We start from the raw sequence: 19,746 nt of genomic DNA, 5'->3' as shown, positions 1-19,746 counted from the left end.
AGTGATATGGATTGATGAAGTCAACTACTTAAGCACTTATACCATTAATTGATACTACTATGTCTATATATATCTACATAATTTAGTCAATAAGTCTATAAAAATTCAACAAATTGTTAACTTCTTATAATGTTACAAGTCTATATAACCCTAATATCATATGGAGAAAACTATAAAAGATTAACATTGAAAGTAAAAAAAATTACCTTATTTTGTTTTTGTTTTTGTGTTTGTTTTTTTAAGTGAAAATTTTATTGATAATAATAACGAATTTTACAAATAACTATGACAAACGTGCAACAAGTTCTGCGCCATAAGTTATTTATGAATTTGTTTTTTGTTTTTTTTAGGTTGAGGTCTAACGCTTAAGAGTGAAAGAAATGAGAGAGAGTTTACGGATTTGTTATGGGTGATTAGAATTATACAAACTGACCGGTTGAGTTTTGAGCATTTGGCTATTTGTTTTAGTTTGATTAACCCATCAAACATTCAAAGACACATTTGTCAATCTTTAATGGTTTTGGACTCAAAATAAATGATAAACGATAATTATGCAAATGCAAAAAGAGAAGTAAAAAAAAAAATTGTTTATTGGAATGTTTTTTATTAGTTTTTTTTTCATACTATTTTTATTTTTTAATTATATTATGACTATTGTGAAAATTTTGGCGGTAGTAGAAATTTGCTAAAATAATTGGGAAATGCGAATCCTTATAGTTTGAAGATTTTTCTAAACAATTAGTTATGTGGCAGTAAAACTTTTCTAATATCAGGAGTACGCCCCCACACTCACCCCTATATCCATAACATATGTCACTTAAAAACCATTTAAACCATTTATCCCTATATCTCTATATCCATAACATATGTCACTTAAAAACAATTTAAATACATAAAAAAGGTTTTACTGATTATATATAGTAATTGAGTTAAGTATCAAAGATAGATTATTATCATTATTGCGGTGAGGGAAACAGTTGGGTTGGGTTTGTAATTTGCATACAGAGAGAAAATATTTCTAATTTCAGGTCAAGCTTATTTCTAATGCAAACAACAGCAATATGTGCTGGGCCGAATCAAAGATTGATTTGTTTATTGGGCTATGATGAAACTAAAATTTAGTCCATAAGTACTAAAATTTAGTACTTTGTATACAAAGAGAAAACTAGATTTTGGACCCGGGCATACGCCCGGGATCTATTAAATATTTTGTGTGCTGAAAATGCTTTACAAAATGTCTCACACAAATTTTCGAATCAGAATATATTTTTATTGAAAATAAACTAAAATACGTTAATGAGCATCGATTATAGTGCATAAGTACTTGGAAACTAAGGAATCAAATTGATATAGCCTATTCACTTTGTGGTTTAGGATATTAATCCATAATTTTCAAATAAAATTATCTTAAACTCAATCTAGCTTGTATAATAGTTTTCTTATATTTATGGTGATTTAGCGGCAAATTTTCGAATCAGAATATATTTTTATTGAAAATAAACCGAAATACATGAGTAGCGATTATAGTGCATAAGTACTTGGAAACTAAGGGATCAAATTGAGATAACCTCTTCACTTTGTGGTTTATGATATTAATCCGTAATTTTCAAATAGAATTATCTTAAACTCGATCTAGCTTATATAATAGTTTTCTTAGATTTATGGTGATTTAGCGGCAAATTTTCAAATCATAATATATTTTTATTGAAAATAAACCGAAATATGTTAATGAGTAGCGATTATGGTGCATAAGTACTTGGAAACTAATTGATCAAATTGAGATAGCCTCTTCAGTCTTCACTTTGTGGTTTAAGATATTAATTCGTAGTTTTCAAATGGAATTATCTTAAACTCGATCTAGCTTAGTTTGTATAATAATTTTATTAGATTTATGGTGATTTAGCGGTAAATCATCACCCCTCGGGTTACGTACTAATGTGTACAAATCACTAAAATAGATTGATTGTTTTCATATCCTCAAAGAATATACTACTTCTACTTGAAAAGATTTATCACATGAACGTGTCCTACAAACGGGAGTCATTAAATTATTCTAAAAAATATTAGCAACTATACATAGCTATGAAATATGAAAATTATATTAATTACTCGTTTAAATTTCTTGCACCACTCTCTATAAAAAGGAAACATCAAACATTGATAAAATTCACCGATTTGTTTTTTTTTTTATTGTTAGGTTTAACAATAGAAGTTTGATTGAAGTTTTGTGAAAATGCCCAATGTGGTGAAGATAATATTGAAGCTACTTGAATAGCAAGACATTCTCAATCACAATAAAAGAATTAAGATAAACACTACTTAAAATGCAAAACTATATTTGTCGAGACATTTATTCCCCCTACATATAATAAAAAAAATATTTTAGGGTTATTAGTTCAATGCATTTGCATCAAGTTTTTGATTTTCCATTAATTATTATTTGAGTTTAGTTTAATGTAGTACGTTGCATCCAGTTTTCAATTTCTCATTAATTATTCTTTGAGGTTAGTTTAATACAGTTGCATCAAGTTTCCGATTTCCGGTTAGTTATTGTTTGAGGTTAGTTCAGTGCAATTGCATCAACTTTATGATTTCCCATTAGTTATTCATTAAGGTTAATTCAGTACAGTTGCATCCAGTTTTTGGTGTTTCGTTAATTAGTATTTGAGATTAGTTCATTGCATTTGCATCCAGGTTCCAATCTCCTATTAATTACTCTTTGAGGTTAGTTCAATACATCTGCATCCATCCGCCGATTTCCGTTAATTGTTTTTCTAGGTTAGCTCGATAGTTTACAATTTCTATACAGTTTGCATACATGTAAGAGTCTGTTTTTATAAACTCATTTTCGTTTTGGGTTCCTAATTACTCATGTGAAAAGGCTAAAAAAACAGATATTTATGCTTTGAGGTCAATGCGATGTAGTTACATCCGACTTCCGATTTCCAGTTAACTATTTTTTTTAGGTTATTTCAAAGCATTTGCATCCATTTTGATTTCTGTTAGTTAATCCCTAATTTTAGTTTAATGCAAATTGCATCTAGTTTTTAGTTTTTCATTAATTATTCTTGGAGGTTAGTTCAATGCAGTTGCATCAAATTTCCGATTTTATGTTAATTGTTCTTTGAGGTTAGTTCAATGCATTTGCATCAAGTTTTCAATTTCCCGTTAATTATTTTTTGAGGTTAGTTCAATGCAGTTACATCAAATTTATAATTTTCCGTTAATTATTCATTTAGGTTAGTTCAGTGCAGTTTCATCCATTTTTTAATGTTTCGTTAATTAGTCTTTGAGATTAGCTCGTTACATTTGGATCCAGTTTCTGATTTTCCGTTAATAACTCTCTAAGGTTAGTTCAATACATTTGCATCTAGTTTATGATTATTTATGCTTTGAGGTTAGCTCAATGCAATTATATCCGATTTTTTATTTCTCGTTAATTATCCTTTGAGATTATTTCAATACATTTGCATTTAGTTTCTGATTTCCCACCAATTATTCTATGAGGTTAGTTCAATGCGGTTCCATTCAGTTTTGATTTTCTCATTTAATTATTTTTTGAGTTTAGTTTAATGCATTTGCATCCAGTTTTGGTTTCCCATTAATTAATTATCCGAGGTTTGTTTGATGTATTTGCATACCGTTTCCAATTTCCCCGTTAAATATTTTTTCAAGGATTTGCATCCAATTTATAATTTCCCCATTAGTTATTATCGACGTTAGTTTAATGCACAGATTGCATCCGTTTCGATTTATAGTTAATTACTTTTTGAGTTTAGTTTATTGCATTTGCATAAAATTTCCAATTTCCCGTTAATTACTTTTTGAGCTCACTTATGTATTTGAATCCATTTTCCGATTTCTTTTTAATTATCCAATGTGGTGTGCAATACCAACTTCTACTGATCCATCTGTAGTGTCCTTGCAAACATGGCATAAAAAATAAATTATGTTTGATTTACTATGTGGGATCATCGAAGATTATCCAGTTCTTGATTTCCCATTAATTATTCTTTAAATTATGCATGACTCACTATGTAGAATATTCAAATATTATCTACGAATGGGTGTTGTTATATTAATTATTCTTAAAAATATTTGCAAATATGCAGAACTATTATATATTAATATTATATTGATCACTCAACCAAATTTCTTATAACGTGAAAACCTCACTCTCCATTAAAAAAAAATAACCCACCTTTGATAAAACCCTTCAACTTCATTTTGTTGTTTAATAATAGAAGTTTGATTGAAGTTTTGTAAGATTGCTTAATAAGGTGAAATTCATATATATTGAAGCTACTTGAATAGCAAAGAGTTCCCAATCATACGGAAAGAGATAAGATAAACATCATTTTAAATACAAAATTATACTTATCGAGACATTCCCACAACATATAACCCAACTATGTTTTGAAGCCGGTTAGTTCAATGCATTTGCTTCTAGTTTCTGATTTTTCATTATTTATATTTTGAGGTTAGTTCAATGTAGTTGCATCCAATTTCCAATTCCCATTATTTATTTTTTGAGATCAGTTCTATACAGTTGCATCCAGTTAGTTTATGATTTCTCGTTGATTATTATTTTAGGTTAGTTCAATACATTTACATCTAATTTTCAATTTCCCGTTAATTGTTCTTTGAGGTAAGTTTAATGCATTTGCATCTAGTTTCGATTTCCGCTAATATTCTGAGATTAGTTTAATGCATTTGCATCCAGGTTTTTGATTTCTCATTTATTATTTGATAAAGTTGCATTTGTATCTAGTCTCCGATTTCTCTTTAATTATTATTTAAGGTTAGTTCAATGAATTTGCATCCAGTTTTTGATTTACCGTTAATAATTTCTTGAGGTTAGTTTAATGTATTTGCATCCAGTTTATTTTTTGAGATTAGTTCAGTGCAATTGCATCCGGTTTCCGATTTTTCATTAATTATTTTTTAAGATTAGTTTCACGCATTTGCATCATGTTTCTAATTTATAATTAATTTTTCTTTGAAGTTAGTTCAATGCAGTTGCATGTAGTTTTCGATTTCCGGTTAATTTAATCTTTGAGGGTTAGCTCAATGCATTTCCATCCAGTTTCTGATTTTCCGACAATTATTTTTTTATGTTAGTTTGATGTATTTGCATCCAAATTTTGATTTTCCGTTAATTATTATTTGATGTTAGTTTAATGCAGTTGTGTCCATATTCCAATTTTCTATTAATTAATTTTTAAGATTAGTTTAATGCTTGCATTTGCATTCAGTTTTCGATTTCCCGTTAAATATTTTTTGAGGTTAGTTCGATGCATTTGCATCCAGTTTTCGGTTCCCCATTAATTGTTTTTTGACGTTAGTTTCATTACCTTTTACAAATCACCTATTTTTTAGCTATTTTTTTTATTTGATAAAATATATAAGAATTGGAAATACACTTAAGCTCTCCAAATATAAGAATTATAAATACACTCAAACTCTCCAAAGAGGTTCCATGTATATGAGATTGTAGGTTATTAGAAAAGACTATTTTTTATATTAGAGTGCCACATAAGAAATAGAAAAAACTAACTCTCATATTAGAGTGCTACATAGGAGAGAGAAAATCTTTCATTAGAAGATTCTGCTTTAGTATATAGACTAGATTTTGGACCCGGGCATACGCCCGGGATCTATTAAATATTTTGTATGCTAAAAAGGCTTTACAAAATGTCTCACACAAATTTTGTATGCTGAATAGGCTATCTCAATTTGATCCCTTAGTTTCCAAGTACTTATACACCATAATCGTTGGTCATTAACGTATTTCAGTTTATTTTCAATAAAAATATATTATGATTCGAAAATTTGCCACCGTAATTTTTAAATAGAATTATCTTAAACTTGATCTAACTTATATAATAGTTTTATTAGATTTATGATGATTTAGCGGCAAATTTTTGAATCGAATATATTTTTTATTGAAAATAAACCAAATACGCTAAAAAGCAAATTATTATGGTGCATAAGTACTTGGAAACTAATTGATCAAATTGAGATAGCCTCTTCACTTTGTGGTTTAGAATATTAATACGTAATTTTCAAATGAAATTATCTTAAACTCGATCTAGATTGTATAATAGTTTTATTAGATTTATGGTGATTTAGCGGTAAATCATCACCATTCGGCTTACGTACTAATGTGTACAAATCACTAAAACAGATTGATTGTTTCTATATCCTCAAATAATACACTACTCCCACTTGAAAAGATTTATCACATGAACGTGTCTTACGAATGGGTGTCGTTATATTAAATTATTCTAAAAAATATTAGCAACTATGCATAGCTATGAAATATGAAAATTATATTAATTACTCATTTAAATTTCTTGCACCACTCTCTATAAAAATGAAGCATCAAACCTTGATAAAACTCATTGACTTCTTTTTATTGTTAGGTTTAATATTAGAAGTTTGATTGAAGTTTTGTGAGAATGCCCAATGTGGCGAAGATAATATTGAAGCTACTTGAATAGCAAGACATTCTCAATCACAATAAAAGAATTATAATAAACACTACTTGAAATGCAAAACTATATTTGTCAAAACATTTATTCCCCTACATATAATACAAATATGTTTTAGGGGTTATTAGTTCAATGCATTTGCATCAAGTTTCTGATTTTTCATTAATTATTCTTTGATGTTAGTTTAATGTATTACGTTGCATCCAGTTTCCAATTTCTCATTAATTATTCTTTGAGGTTAGTTCAATATAGTTTCATTAAGTTTCCGATTTTCTGTTAATTATTATTTTAGGTTAGTTCAGTGCAATTGCATCCACTTTATGATTTCTTATTAGTTATTCATTAAAAGGTTAATTCAGTATAGTTGCATCTAGTTTTCGATGTTTCATTGATTAGTGTTTGAGATTAGTTCATTGTATTTGCATCCAGGTTCCAATCTCCCGTTAATTACTCTTTGAGGTTAGTTCAATACATCTGCATCCAGTTTCTGATTTCTCGTCAATTGTTTTTCTAGGTTAGTTTGATAGTTTACAATTTCTATATAGTTTGCATACATGTGATGAGGCAAAAAAAGTGAACATTTATGCTTTGAGGTAAGTGCGATGCAGTTACATCCGACTTCCGATTTCTAGTTAACTATTTTTTTAGGTTATTTCAATGCATTTGCATCCAATTTTGGATTTTCCGTTAGTTAATCTCTGATTTTAGTTTAATGCAGTTGCATCAAATTTTTAGTTCCGTTAATTATTCTTCGAGGTTAGTTCAATGCAGTTGCATCCAATTTTCGATTTTATGTTAATTGTTATTTGAGGTTATTTCAATGCATTTGCATCAAGTTTTCAATTTACCGTTAATTATTTTTTGAGGTTAGTTCAATGCAGTTACATCAAATTTATAATTTCCCGTTAATTATTCATTTAGGTTAGTTCAGTACAGTTTTATCTATTTTTTAATGTTTCGTTAATTAGTCTATGAGATTAGTTTATTGCATTTGGATCTAGTTTCTGATTTCCCATTAATAACTCATTAAGGTTAGTTCAATACATTTGCATCTAGTTTTTTTTTATTATTTATGCCTTTAGGTTAGTTCGATACAATTATATCCGGTTTCTGATTTCTCGTTAACTATTCTTTGAGGTTATTTCAATGCATTTGCATTTAGTTTCTGATTTCCCACCAATTATTCTATGAGATTAGCTCAATGCAGTTGCATTCGGCTTTTGATTTTATGTTAATTACTTTTTGAGTTAAGTTCAATGCATTTGCATCTAGTTTTCGGTTTCCCATTAATTATTATTTGAGGTTTCTTTGATGTATTTGCATATCGTTTCCGATTTTCCATTAAATTTTTTCAAGGATTTGAATCCAATTTCTAATTTTCCGTTAGTTACTCTCTGTCGTTAGCTTAATGCAATTTGCATAAAGTTTATAATTTCCCGTTAATTACTCTTTGAGCTCAGTTATGTATTTGAATCTAGTTTCTGATTTCTTTATAATTATCCAATGTGGTGTATAATACCAACTTCTACTCGATCCATCTATAGTGTCCTTTGCAAACATGACATAAAAAAGTAAATTATCGTAATTTACTATGTGCATGGGATCATCGAAGATTATCCAGTTCCCGATTTCCCGTTAATTATTATTTAAATTATGCATGACTCACTATGTGAAATCTTCAAAGATTATCTATGAACGGGTGTTGTTATATTAATTATTCTGAAAACTATTTGCAAATATGCAGAACTATTATATATTAATATTATATTGATCACTCAACCAAATTTCTTATAACGTGAAAACCTCACTTTCCATTAAAAAAAAAACTCACCTTTGATAAAACCATTCAACTTCATTTTGTTGTTTAATAATAGAAGTTTGATTGAAGTTTTGTGAGATTGCCTAATAAGGCGAAGTTCATATATATTGAAGCTACTTGAATAGCAAAGAGTTCCTAATCATACGGAAAAAGATAAGATAAATACAATTTTAAATGCAAAACTATACTTATCGAGACATTCCCACAACATATAATCTAACTATGTTTTGAAGTTAGTTTAATGCATTTGTATTCAGTTTCTGATTTTCTGTTATTTATATTTTGAAGTTAGTTCAATGCAATTGCATCTAATTTCCAATTATTGTTATTTATTTTTTGAGATCAGTTCAATGAAGTTGCATCCAGTTTTTTATTTATCGTTAATTATTCTTTTCGGTTAGTTCAATACATTTATATCCAATTTCCAATTTCCTGTTGTTAATTGTTATATTATTTGAGGTCAGTTCAATGCATTTGCATCCAGTTTCTGATTTCCCGTTAATTATTCTATGAGATTAGTTTAATATATTTGCATCCAGTTTTCGATTTCTCGTTTATTATTTGATAAAGTTGCATTTTCATCTAGTTTCCGATTTCCCGTTAATTATTGTTTGAGGTTAGTTCAATGAGTTTGCATTCAGTTTCCGATTTCCTGTTAATTATTTCTTGAGGTTTTGCATCCAGTTTATTTTTTTAGATTAATGCAGTGCAGTTGCATCCGATTTCCGATTTCCTGTTAATTATTTTTTAAGATTAGTTCCACACATTTGCATTATGTTTCCAATTTATAATTAATTTTTCTTTGAAGTTAGTTCAATGCAGCTACATCCAGTTTCTTATTTTCCGTTAATTTAATATTTGAGGATTAGCTCAATGCATTTTCATCCAGTTTCCGATTTTATGACAATTATTTTTTTTTATGTTAGTTTGATATATTTGCATCCAAGATTTAATTTTCAGTTAATTATTCTTTGAGGTTAGTTTAATGCAGTTCTATCCATATTCTGATTTTCTATTAATTAATTTTTAAGATTAGTTTAATGTTTGTATTTGCATCCAGTTTTCGATTTTCCGTTAAATATTATTTGAGGTTAGTTCGATGCATTTGCATCCAGTTTTCAGTTCCCCATTAATTGTTTTTTTATGTTAGTTTCAATCAATATTATATATATTTTAAAATATTTGTCATTATTGCTTTGCTGTTATTTTATTTTTGTTCATTTTCTATTATATATTTTGTGATGTTATTTTTTGTATAATTGTTTTTAACTATGTTTTGAAGCCGTGTTAAGGATATATTCGAAATAAGTCGGTGTTTTATCATAGACACTAAAATTGTATGATTTGTAATAGGAAATTGGTTTATACAAATCACCTATATATTTTTTTGCAATTGTTTTTATTTGATCAAATATATAAAAATTGGAACTCTAAAAGTGTTTGATTTGTAATATAAAATTATTTTCTACAAATCACCTATTTTTTTAGCATTTTTTTTATTTGATCAAATATATAAGAATTGGAAATACACTCAAACTCTCTAAATACAAGAATTATAAATATACTCAAACTGTCCAAAGAGGTTCAATGTACATAGGATTATAGGCTATTAGAAAATACTATCTTTCTTATTAAAGTGCCACATATGATAGAGAAAAAACTAACTCTCATATTAGAATCTTGCATGGGAGAAAATATTATTTTTTTAAAGGTCTCTCGCTTTTAAGATATAGATAGTAGATAGTAGATATTTCTAATTTCAGGCCAAGCTTATTTCTAATGCAAACAAGGCAATATGTGCTGGGCCGAATCAAAGATCGATTTGTTTATTGGGCTATGATGAAACTAAAATTTAGTCCATAAGAAAAAACCTAGCCCGAAAACACCCTCGTCTCCCTTGCTCTCACTTCAAACGCTTTCCCCCTTTCACTCTACTTGACCCAACACTATTATCTCTCTTCAGCTCAAAAATACATACAGGTAATATTATTTCATTATTATTATTATATCAAAACGGTTTATTTTGTTTAAGAGTTTTTAATATCGACCCCTCTGGCCTTGTCTCTTTTTATGGAAACTCATTGTATCCAACTAATTTACATCCTCTTCTTGCGAGCAGGTAGTCATCATGGTACAGGAAGAAATCCCCAAAGATCCATCTTCAACCGACGAGGAACAACTTCTACTAGTATCTTCTGTTGCTCCTGTTGTTGCTCCCACACAAACCCTACCATTGCCATTGCTCCAACCTCTAATTGCACCGATACCCACAATTCCCCGTCCACTAGCACCACTACCTGTTCGTACTCCAATCCATCCCCCACCACCACACAAAGATGAAGTAACTGCCTCTGATTCGGATTCTGGTGACGAAGATGCGGCGGGTCCCAAGCGGACGGCTTCCTCCATGGAATACGAGGTATCAGAAGAGAGCAGACTGGCAAGGGAGCGGCATGAAAAAGCAGTGCAAGAACTCCTAATGAAGCGCCGTGCTCATGCTTTAGCTGTTCCAACTAATGACTCTGCAGTCCGTGCCCGTCTTCGTCGGCTTGGGGAGCCAATCACACTATTTGGGGAGAAAGAGATGGAACGGCGGGATAGGTTGCGTATGATTATGGTAAAGCTGGACAATGAAGGACAATTGGATAGATTATTGAAAGCTCATGAAGATGAGGAGGCTGCGGCTTCTGCTCATGAAGAGGAGGGTGATGAAGGACCTCAGACATATCCATTTTATACTGAAGGGTCAAAGGGGCTTTTAGAGGCTCGGATTGACATTGCTAAGTATTCGATTATGATGGCAGCTTTGAGGCTTAAGCGTGCCAAGCGAAGAAGGGATGACCCAGATGAAGATTTAGACGCGGAGACTAATAAAGTTCTGAAGCAGGCAGGAGGTTTGGTCCTTGATTCCAGTGAAATCGGGGATGATCGTCCGCTTACTGGTTGTTCATTTTCACATGATGGGAGCCTGCTCGCCACTTGGTATTTCCCCATTTACTTCCTTTTTGTTTTACCCCAACTGATTAATAATGATCATTGTACTCCACATTTCTGTATACTTAGCATCATCTGCTTTACTCTATCCAGATCCATAAGTGTATAAACTAAACATACTGCTGCAACTTCTCGTATCCCTTTTTCTGAATTGATTTTGTAGTACACAGATGAAGACTCTTATAAGCATGCAAATATGTTTTGTTTTACGAGTTTGGAAGTTCTCATGTTTAATTGATTTCAATATGCTTATTACAAAAAAATTATGAATTTTAGTGGTCTTCTTATATAATATTTCTCCTCTAATTTTCCATTTTTCCCTTATGTTGCATAAGCAAAATTTTAATTATATATCTTATTTTTTTTCTTGTTCTAGTGCTATAAGCGGAGTCACCAAATTATGGAGTATGCCTCAAGTAAGTAAAGTTGCTTCACTGAAGGGTCACACTGAACGTGCAACTGATGTTGCATTTTCTCCTGTGCACAATTATTTAGCAACTGCATCTGCTGACTGCACTGCAATCTTATGGGATTCTGAAGGGTCTATTTTGAAGAAATTTGAGGGGCACCTTGATCGTCTTGCTCGTGTTGCATTTCACCCTTCTGGTAAGTATTTGGGAACAGCGAGCTATGACAAGACTTGGAGATTGTGGGATATTGATACTGGTGTTGAGTTGCTTCTACAAGAAGGCCACAGTCGGAGTGTTTACGGGATATCATTCCATCGTGATGGATCTCTTGCTGCATCATGTGGACTTGATGCACTTGCTCGTGTGTGGGATCTGCGTACAGGGAGGAGTATTATGGCATTAGAAGGCCATGTTAAGCCAGTGAGAATTTAACCCTATGCATACCTTTGGTCTAATATGTTGGATTTTTTTAGCATTAGAGGTTCTGTTGGTTTTTGGTTATAAATCTGATTGCCTCCCTCTCTCTCTCTCCCCCCCCACACACACATACAGGTTCTCGGAGTTAGCTTCTCTCCAAATGGTTATCATTTAGCTACTGGTGGAGAAGATAACACTTGTCGCATTTGGGATCTCAGAAAGAAAAAGTCCTTGTACACAATACCTGCCCATTCGAATCTTATTTCACAAGTCAAGTTTGAGCCTGAAGAGGGATATTTTCTGGCAACTGCATCATATGATATGACAGCAAAGGTTTTTATTTTACTTAATTTTAAATGAATAAATGTCTTGGGTAAGGGATCCTAAGTGTGAGAATTTTGCGTTATCTCATCTGAAATTTTACTTTTGTCTTTTGGCAGGTATGGTCGTCCCGAGATTTCAAGCCTATCAAGACACTGTCTGGACATGAAGCTAAAGTTACAGCTTTGGATATTGTTGGAGGTTAGTTTCTTTGGGTCCAAAACAGTGTTTATGTCTAGGAACTTGGGTTTGCAACAAAGTCCAGTATGGGTTACCTGGACCTGGTTTTGATTTGAGACGTGGACTGGTTTTTTAGAAACTGTCTATATAGTACTCCATCAAAGATGTTTATCATACTCTTAGAATCAGGCTACACATCTTCAAATCTTGATAATTTGGTTGTGCGTGCTGATCAGAATTAACAAGTTAAATGATATTGTGGTGGTGAAAGAAAAACCTTGTGTTTCACCTCTCTTTTTGAATTGAAGATGTCCAGTGCCCTGAAGCAGGGTGTTTCGGACCAATCCTTCAACCTGACAAGAAAAAAGGGGGATTGTGTGTGTGTGTGTGTGTGTGGTTGGCCTAGAGGACAACCATCTTGTCCTTTAGGCCTGGAGACGATTTTCTTACTGCTATTACTCGAATTTGTTTACTGATATTGGATATTATTTAGTATATAGCAAGAGGGCAGCTCTAGTTTTCTCGACATAGTAATTGCCATGTAAATATGTAATGTTATAGGTATAGATAACCAAATTGGATTTCAGCCGCTTACTCCTGAAACAGTTCTTCTGAAAGTACCTGAAGTTGTTGGCTTTGTTTTCTGATTATGTTAATATCAAAAAATAGTTGCAACCTGCAGGTAGATCGAAACTGTGACCTTTCTTATGTGCAATAGTGTGAAGGGTGTCATAGGACAAGCTTTATTAGTAAAACTACAAATTTATGTTTTAGTGGGTCTTTGTTATTTTGTTGGCTTTTAAAAGTCAACTGCTGGAAATCATCATCTAAGTTATTGGACCAGTGTTGCATGTGACATTTAATTTCACAGTGTCATCGTTGTGTCCACGCTACATGCCAATCCAGCTATTTAGGATTGTTACTTTAGATTCAATTTTTCTTTCGATTACCTTAGATTGATGGAATTTTCTACTGACCTATTTTGCCCCTTTATGTGTGACGTAGGTGGACAATGCATTGCAACTGTTGCACATGACCGAACTATTAAACTGTGGTCAAGTCGTAGCGATGAAGAAGAGAACACTATGGATATTGATCAATGATCAAGAATTCAAAATAGAATACATTGTGTTCCATGTATCAATTCTATAGTTCCATATTTTTGTTTAGAAGCTAGTTCTCAAGAATCTTGTCATGTTATTAGCATATGCCAATGAAATAGATGTTTTCAGTGATATTTTTTTTTCCCCATGTGTCTTAAATGTAGAAGTACTAGCCTTTTGAAAAGAACTGCTAATTTACTGTTTGTTTTGAGGTTCGATGATGGAGGTATATTCCACCACGTTGAGAAGAAGACTCTGTGAGTGATGACTAGAAAAAAATCTGTAATAGTGCACTCCAAGTAGAACTTCTAGCGATGACTCATTGCAAATGATGGTGAGGTTATTGTTGAGTTTGGGTTTCTTTTCTCTCAGAACTAATCTGAATGCTAGCTATTAATAATATCCATGTTGGGGCTATCAGCATTTGCAGCAGCAGGATAAAATGTTTGAAAAATGCAAGGAGACTTAACTGGGCGGGTGGTTGACTGAGCGTGTTAATAACTTTGATATTTCTTTACCAGAAAAGGTGTGGCAGTTTTATGTTAACTGGCAGTCACCTGCGATCTCTTGGGATGCCAATATACTCTTTTATCTTCAGTAGCAAATTGCCACACTTCCACCAATTGCAGTTAACTCCTTTAGTTACCTTTTGCTCATTGCTTAGTTGCGCGTGAGTAACAATTAAATGTGGAAAGTGGAAACATAAACGACCTGAGACATTTATATTTTAGCAGACAAAAAGAGCGCATATACTAGTTATACTCCATGAACTGTAAATGATAACAAAAGTCTATGAACGATGAGAATGCTCATCCAATCTTGATTTAAACAACCTTTACAAATGATGTGAAAAGCCTTCCATCCAAACACAATTGGTAGACCTAGTTCATAAAGGTGAGGCCAACGTTCGAACCAATTTGAGCCTAGTAACTAATTAATATTCCAACTCTCTTTGATGAGTCAACACAAACTATATAATAGAGAACCTTCGTTCTGAACAGAATGGAATTTCACGCACTGACGCACACAAACTACATGGAAGTAGTACGCTCCATGTAGTGATAGTGTACGTAGAGGAGCAAAGCATCAGAAAAAATAGGTAAATTGAAGGGGGGAGAAAAGCAATTACATTGAGCAATTTAACCCTAAGATTTATTCGAAAGAATTATTATTTAAAAAAACATACAATGACATTGGTCAACTCACTTTTTTCAGTTAAAAAAAAACTTTTTATATTTTGCATTACTTCGATTCATATGACGTTATGATGGCCACTTGACAAGTTTTGACCCTGATGGTTCTAATAAGCTAGGTTTTAAGCCTATTCTAATCACACATGATCACTAGTGACTAGTCACTACAAACTGTATCAATCAAATCTCTAGTTAGCAAAATCCACTAAAAGTCTGATTTGTTTCAAATGAAACATATCCCTGATCATAAAAAAAAATTAATAATTATACTAAACCCTAAATGTAGAAACAAAATTACTCCCATCCCTTGAATCAACCAAAGGCCACTAATGTAACCCTGGGCATTGGTAATAAAAAAAGGTACCGGAACCCAAGCGCCACGAGCTGAGATAGCCGTAGGTGAATGGGGCAGATCCGGAGTTTGAAGTCCCCACTTGGAGCTGCTTAATGTAATATTTCAAGTAAATCTAAGGTAAATTAAATACACTACTTTTTTTTTTAAAGAAAAGGGTACTTGTGTATGCTGCCAAAATTTCTCCTAGTAGTATCCTAGTAATGAGCTTATAATCACAGCAAAAGGAAGTACTAAAGGCAGAGCATGCTTAAAAATGGTGAGTAAACTAAGATTGCACTGTACTTCCCAGGTGATTGAACACTAAGAGTCTAGACCAAATAAATCACCTAAATAAAGCTCATCTGAAATACTGAACGGAGAAAACTGTCACACTACGTATGTAATAATGTGTTTGCAATTGTCAATTACATTACAGTAGAACAAATGGGAATAATGAACCATATATAGCATTTACTATATATGAATGAAGGAATTTAGGTTTTAGGAAATGCAAAGCACATTTAGGGTATATGCTCTCGTCATCACCCACCCAATAATGTTGTATTTAATTACCTTCTCTTTCCAGGGGTGTCATCTCCTTAGGTCTCTTTCATAGGCATACACCACACACACACTGCACACACACACACACAAAGGAATTAGCCAAAACAAGAGCAAACAGGAACACAGCCGACCCTAAAATATAGTTGTGACTTGTGAGAAAGAAACAATTAAAGCACAGAAAAAGAATCAGCTAAAACCAAGGAGAACATGGAGCGGAAGTGATGAAGATGGTCTGCAATATTTGGGTGTTGCCTTTAGGTGATAGTGACAATGTGACATTAAGGACTAGTTGATTTAGTCAAAAGAGCACTGACATTCATTTTATCTGAAGTCTCATCCACTATTTTGTTGTGTCTTTTTCTATGAATAATTGTCCTTTCTTTGTTAGGGTTTTGTAGATATTGCCACGCGCAACAACCAAGTTGAAAAGTGGTGTAGGGTCTTAGATAAGATTTGGAGACTAAGAAACCCTAACTCTACACTTTAAAGTTGGATATTTTCTTGTCCGCAACAGTTCCTCAGAAAATGGTTGTGAGCGGTTGTATATCCACTATAAGCTCAGACAGCAATTTTAAAGAGATACATACTTGTACTTGTCAAGAGAAGAATAGAAATCGCCTAGGCAGGGAGGAGGCAGAAGAATAGAAATCGCCTAAGTATATAAGAGGCACGGGTCGATTACCAAAAGCTTATGTAGCGTAATTCATTACTTCATTTCATCATTTCATTGATGATATGGTCATAGAAAAATGTGATACATATATGTCATGTTCCAGGTATGAACGGTTAAATCTCTAATAGTCCTAGAGATAAGATTGTAAGTAACAATCTCGACGACGGACAGAAATCTAACAGTCCCCACCTATAACTCAAAAATCACCCACCATAGCAAAGGAAATTTTCAATCCCATTCTCCACACACACACACAGACACAGACATACTACATCTTTCACATATGAGAAAGACCCTATCAGAAAGAAAACATCAATGATCAAACATATATGCCCTGTACTCCAGAAAATAATAATAATAGAAACCTAAAGTCTTTCTTTCCTTCTCTTCTCATAACGGGTTTAAAAGTTGGAGGATTCTTGTTCCTGCTCCCCCACGTGATGTGTCCCAGATCACAGTAGAACATGTAAGAAATCCACTCGTTTTCTTTTGCTAGTTAAGTATTAAGGAAAAAGAATAAATAGTTACATGGTATATATGTGGTTCAAGGGCTGCTAAAAGTTCCTATAACCATAGAACCCATATCCAACACACATCCAGTGAGGATTTACAAATCTAAAATACACAGTGTTTCTCAGCTCTCAATTAAAGAAGACCAGAAAGAAAGCTTATAAAAAGAAAAATATTCATTCTCTTGGCTAAGCTATTTATTCTTTTCTTTCCACTCTTTCAAGAGATGGTACTCTATTCACATGGAGCATGGAATGCCACGTCCCTGTAGCAATATCATCAAGATAGAGTGAAAAAAAAAAAAAAAAAAAAAAAATTGTCCTTTGCAATTGCAAGCCACAAATGTATACTTCAAACAACTTTGTTGATCAGAATGATATGTTCTTTGAATTCTCTCCCACTTTTCTTGACCATGACGACTACTCCTTTTTCCAGTTCGTACCACAAGAGCAACTAATGGAAATAGTGGCCCCTTCGAGAGAGAGTGTTGAAGAAACTATGATTAATAAGGCAGTTTCAAGCACCACCATCAACCTTCGTGATGCTTTGCACAATGGCAATGGTGGGTCTTGTAAGAAGGTCTATCGCATGAGTGGAAAAAACCCAAGAAAGAGATCTGGTAAGAAAGATCGTCACAGCAAAATTGTTACTGCTCAAGGAACTAGAGACAGGAGAATGAGACTCTCCCTAGAGATAGCTCGCAAGTTCTTCAATCTTCAAGATACGCTTGGTTTCGAAAAGGCTAGTAAGACTGTTGAGTGGTTACTGAGACAGGCGGAGGAAGCAATCCATGAGCTTGGTGAACGATGTACTGGTGATACCAAGAGTGTATCTTGTAGTACTGAATGTGATGTGGTTTCTGAAATTGATGAGGGACAGAACGTCATCTTTAAAGCGAAATCTTTAGACCGTGCTGTTTCAAGAGAGAAAACAAAGAACAAATCCTCATGTCGGACTACATTGTATCCTGTTGCAAGAGATTCAAGGGCGAAGGCAAGAGCAAGAGCAAGAGAGAGGACACTTGAGAAGACTAGAAGATTGGACAAATTGAAACCGCACCATAGCCAAGATAGCTCCCATAACTTGAACAAACGGAAGTCTCTGAGTTCCTTTCAAAAGACCGATGAATCAAGTGGTTCCCACAGTAATGACATGAAGTCTTCCTTGGAAGTGTTGGCTGAGTTGGAAGAACGATCGTCTCCACAGCACCCAGGCCCCAACAAACATGTCGTCAACCAATCTTTGGGAATCAACACAGTAGCAAACCCATATTTGAATTTCAGTTACCAGAACAACTTCGTGACATCTCAAGGTCAAAGTTCCAACAACAACAACAACAACAACATCAGTTTACCTACTATTCCTGAAAACTGGAGCATTGACTTTGCCAAACTGCACGCTAGCTACTGGGCTAATCTTTCGGTAGGTAATGTCCAAGATCCCATTGCTAGCTTAAATTTCTTGACGACCTCGGCTTATCGTTTACAGTCTCAGACCGTGGACCTTAACCAATTCTATGGAAAACCTTGGTAGGGGTGGTGCAATATATATGCTAGATTGATTAGTTCCTGTCTTATGTGTCGTAATATTGGAAAATGTACGCTTTGTGAACTATGTCCTACTATCATTTATTGTGTTATATATATACAAATGTGTGATCTTTTGGCTAAGGATATAAACAAATGTGTGATTACTTGTGAATCTCCAATGGCTTCTAGGTTGAAATTGTAATGGATATGATTCTTGTTTACCTATCGATCTACTAGATGACAATTAATCCCTTAAATATACTGAAGAATTCTTGGAACTTATGTAACTATTTTGTGGACAATTCTTCTTCAAGTGTAAGAACGTTGCATTTTGGTATGATTTTCCTGATTAGAGAGGCACATAATAGATTGAGGATGCATATATACTCCTTTATTCATATCTTACCAAAATCTGTTGGCAACATTTATATACTTGCTTTCCATTAGTCTTCAGTATATATATATATGAGTCCCTGCACAATCTATATATAGGAATCACAAACGACTGAAAATTTAACAATATGAACAGCTGACATTTTGTGATATATACTATACTAGATTGATGCATCATGCGTTTTGCTTAAAGCATAGAAGGGTAATATCGTCAATCTACTAAAAGAACATGGGTAAAATAGTCAAAACAAAAACCAAACCATGTAAGACAAAAAATAACTAAGAGATTTAGAGATACATAAAATAAAAAATTAATTTTTTACTATTGCCGGACTGTAGATGAGGGTCGTGATTTTTAAAGTAGTTTAGATAGTTAGGAGAGAACTCTTAGTCAGACTTACAAAACAAATCCCAAAGTGAAAAGAAACCTCGATCATGGAGATGGAAAAGAGATTGATAATCCAAGATTCTTAAAACTAGCAAAGTCGGTAAAACCTTTGGGTGATGATATCAGAAGTCTGGAGCTTGAACCCCGCCAGCATCAAAGAGTTACTAATCTCATTTAAAACAGGTTTACCAATAAAAAAAAGCAGGTGCTGACTAGCTAAATCGATAAAACTTTTGGGTGATGATACCAGAGGTCTGGGGCTCGAAGTCCAACATCAAAGAGTTACTGATCTCATTTAAAATAGGTTTGCCAATAAAAAATATATATTTAATTAGAAGAAGTTTTTTTTTTTTTTTTTTTTTTTTTTGAATATTTAGTGGGTTAAAGCAGATCACCCACACACCAATTAGATTGAAGGACCTAG

General features: G+C 32.8%; 2 protein-coding genes across 2 annotated transcripts; both read left to right on the top strand.

Annotated features, from left to right (window-relative positions):
* Positions 1 to 10,154: 10,154 nt before the first annotated feature.
* On the top strand, positions 10,155 to 13,870 carry LIS (WD-40 repeat family protein / small nuclear ribonucleoprotein Prp4p-like protein). Its single transcript, XM_086589803.1, has 6 exons — positions 10,155 to 10,293; positions 10,433 to 11,295; positions 11,684 to 12,137; positions 12,270 to 12,467; positions 12,575 to 12,656; positions 13,641 to 13,870. Exons 2-6 carry the CDS (start codon positions 10,442 to 10,444, stop codon positions 13,736 to 13,738), a joined length of 1,686 nt encoding a protein of 561 aa, XP_086445929.1. The 5' UTR covers positions 10,155 to 10,293; positions 10,433 to 10,441; the 3' UTR covers positions 13,739 to 13,870.
* Positions 13,871 to 16,571: 2,701 nt separating this feature from the next.
* On the top strand, positions 16,572 to 18,715 carry LOC147517658 (uncharacterized). The gene has a single exon (XM_086594691.1). It carries the CDS (start codon positions 17,355 to 17,357, stop codon positions 18,543 to 18,545), a length of 1,191 nt encoding a protein of 396 aa, XP_086450817.1. The 5' UTR covers positions 16,572 to 17,354; the 3' UTR covers positions 18,546 to 18,715.
* Positions 18,716 to 19,746: the final 1,031 nt, after the last annotated feature.

This window comes from Coptis chinensis, chromosome 2 (genome assembly GCF_015680905.1).
Source record: "Coptis chinensis isolate HL-2020 chromosome 2, ASM1568090v1, whole genome shotgun sequence".
NCBI classification, from domain to species: domain Eukaryota; kingdom Viridiplantae; phylum Streptophyta; class Magnoliopsida; order Ranunculales; family Ranunculaceae; genus Coptis; species Coptis chinensis.
Note: the sequence above shows the minus strand (reverse complement) of the source record. Positions and strands in the feature narration are given on the sequence as shown.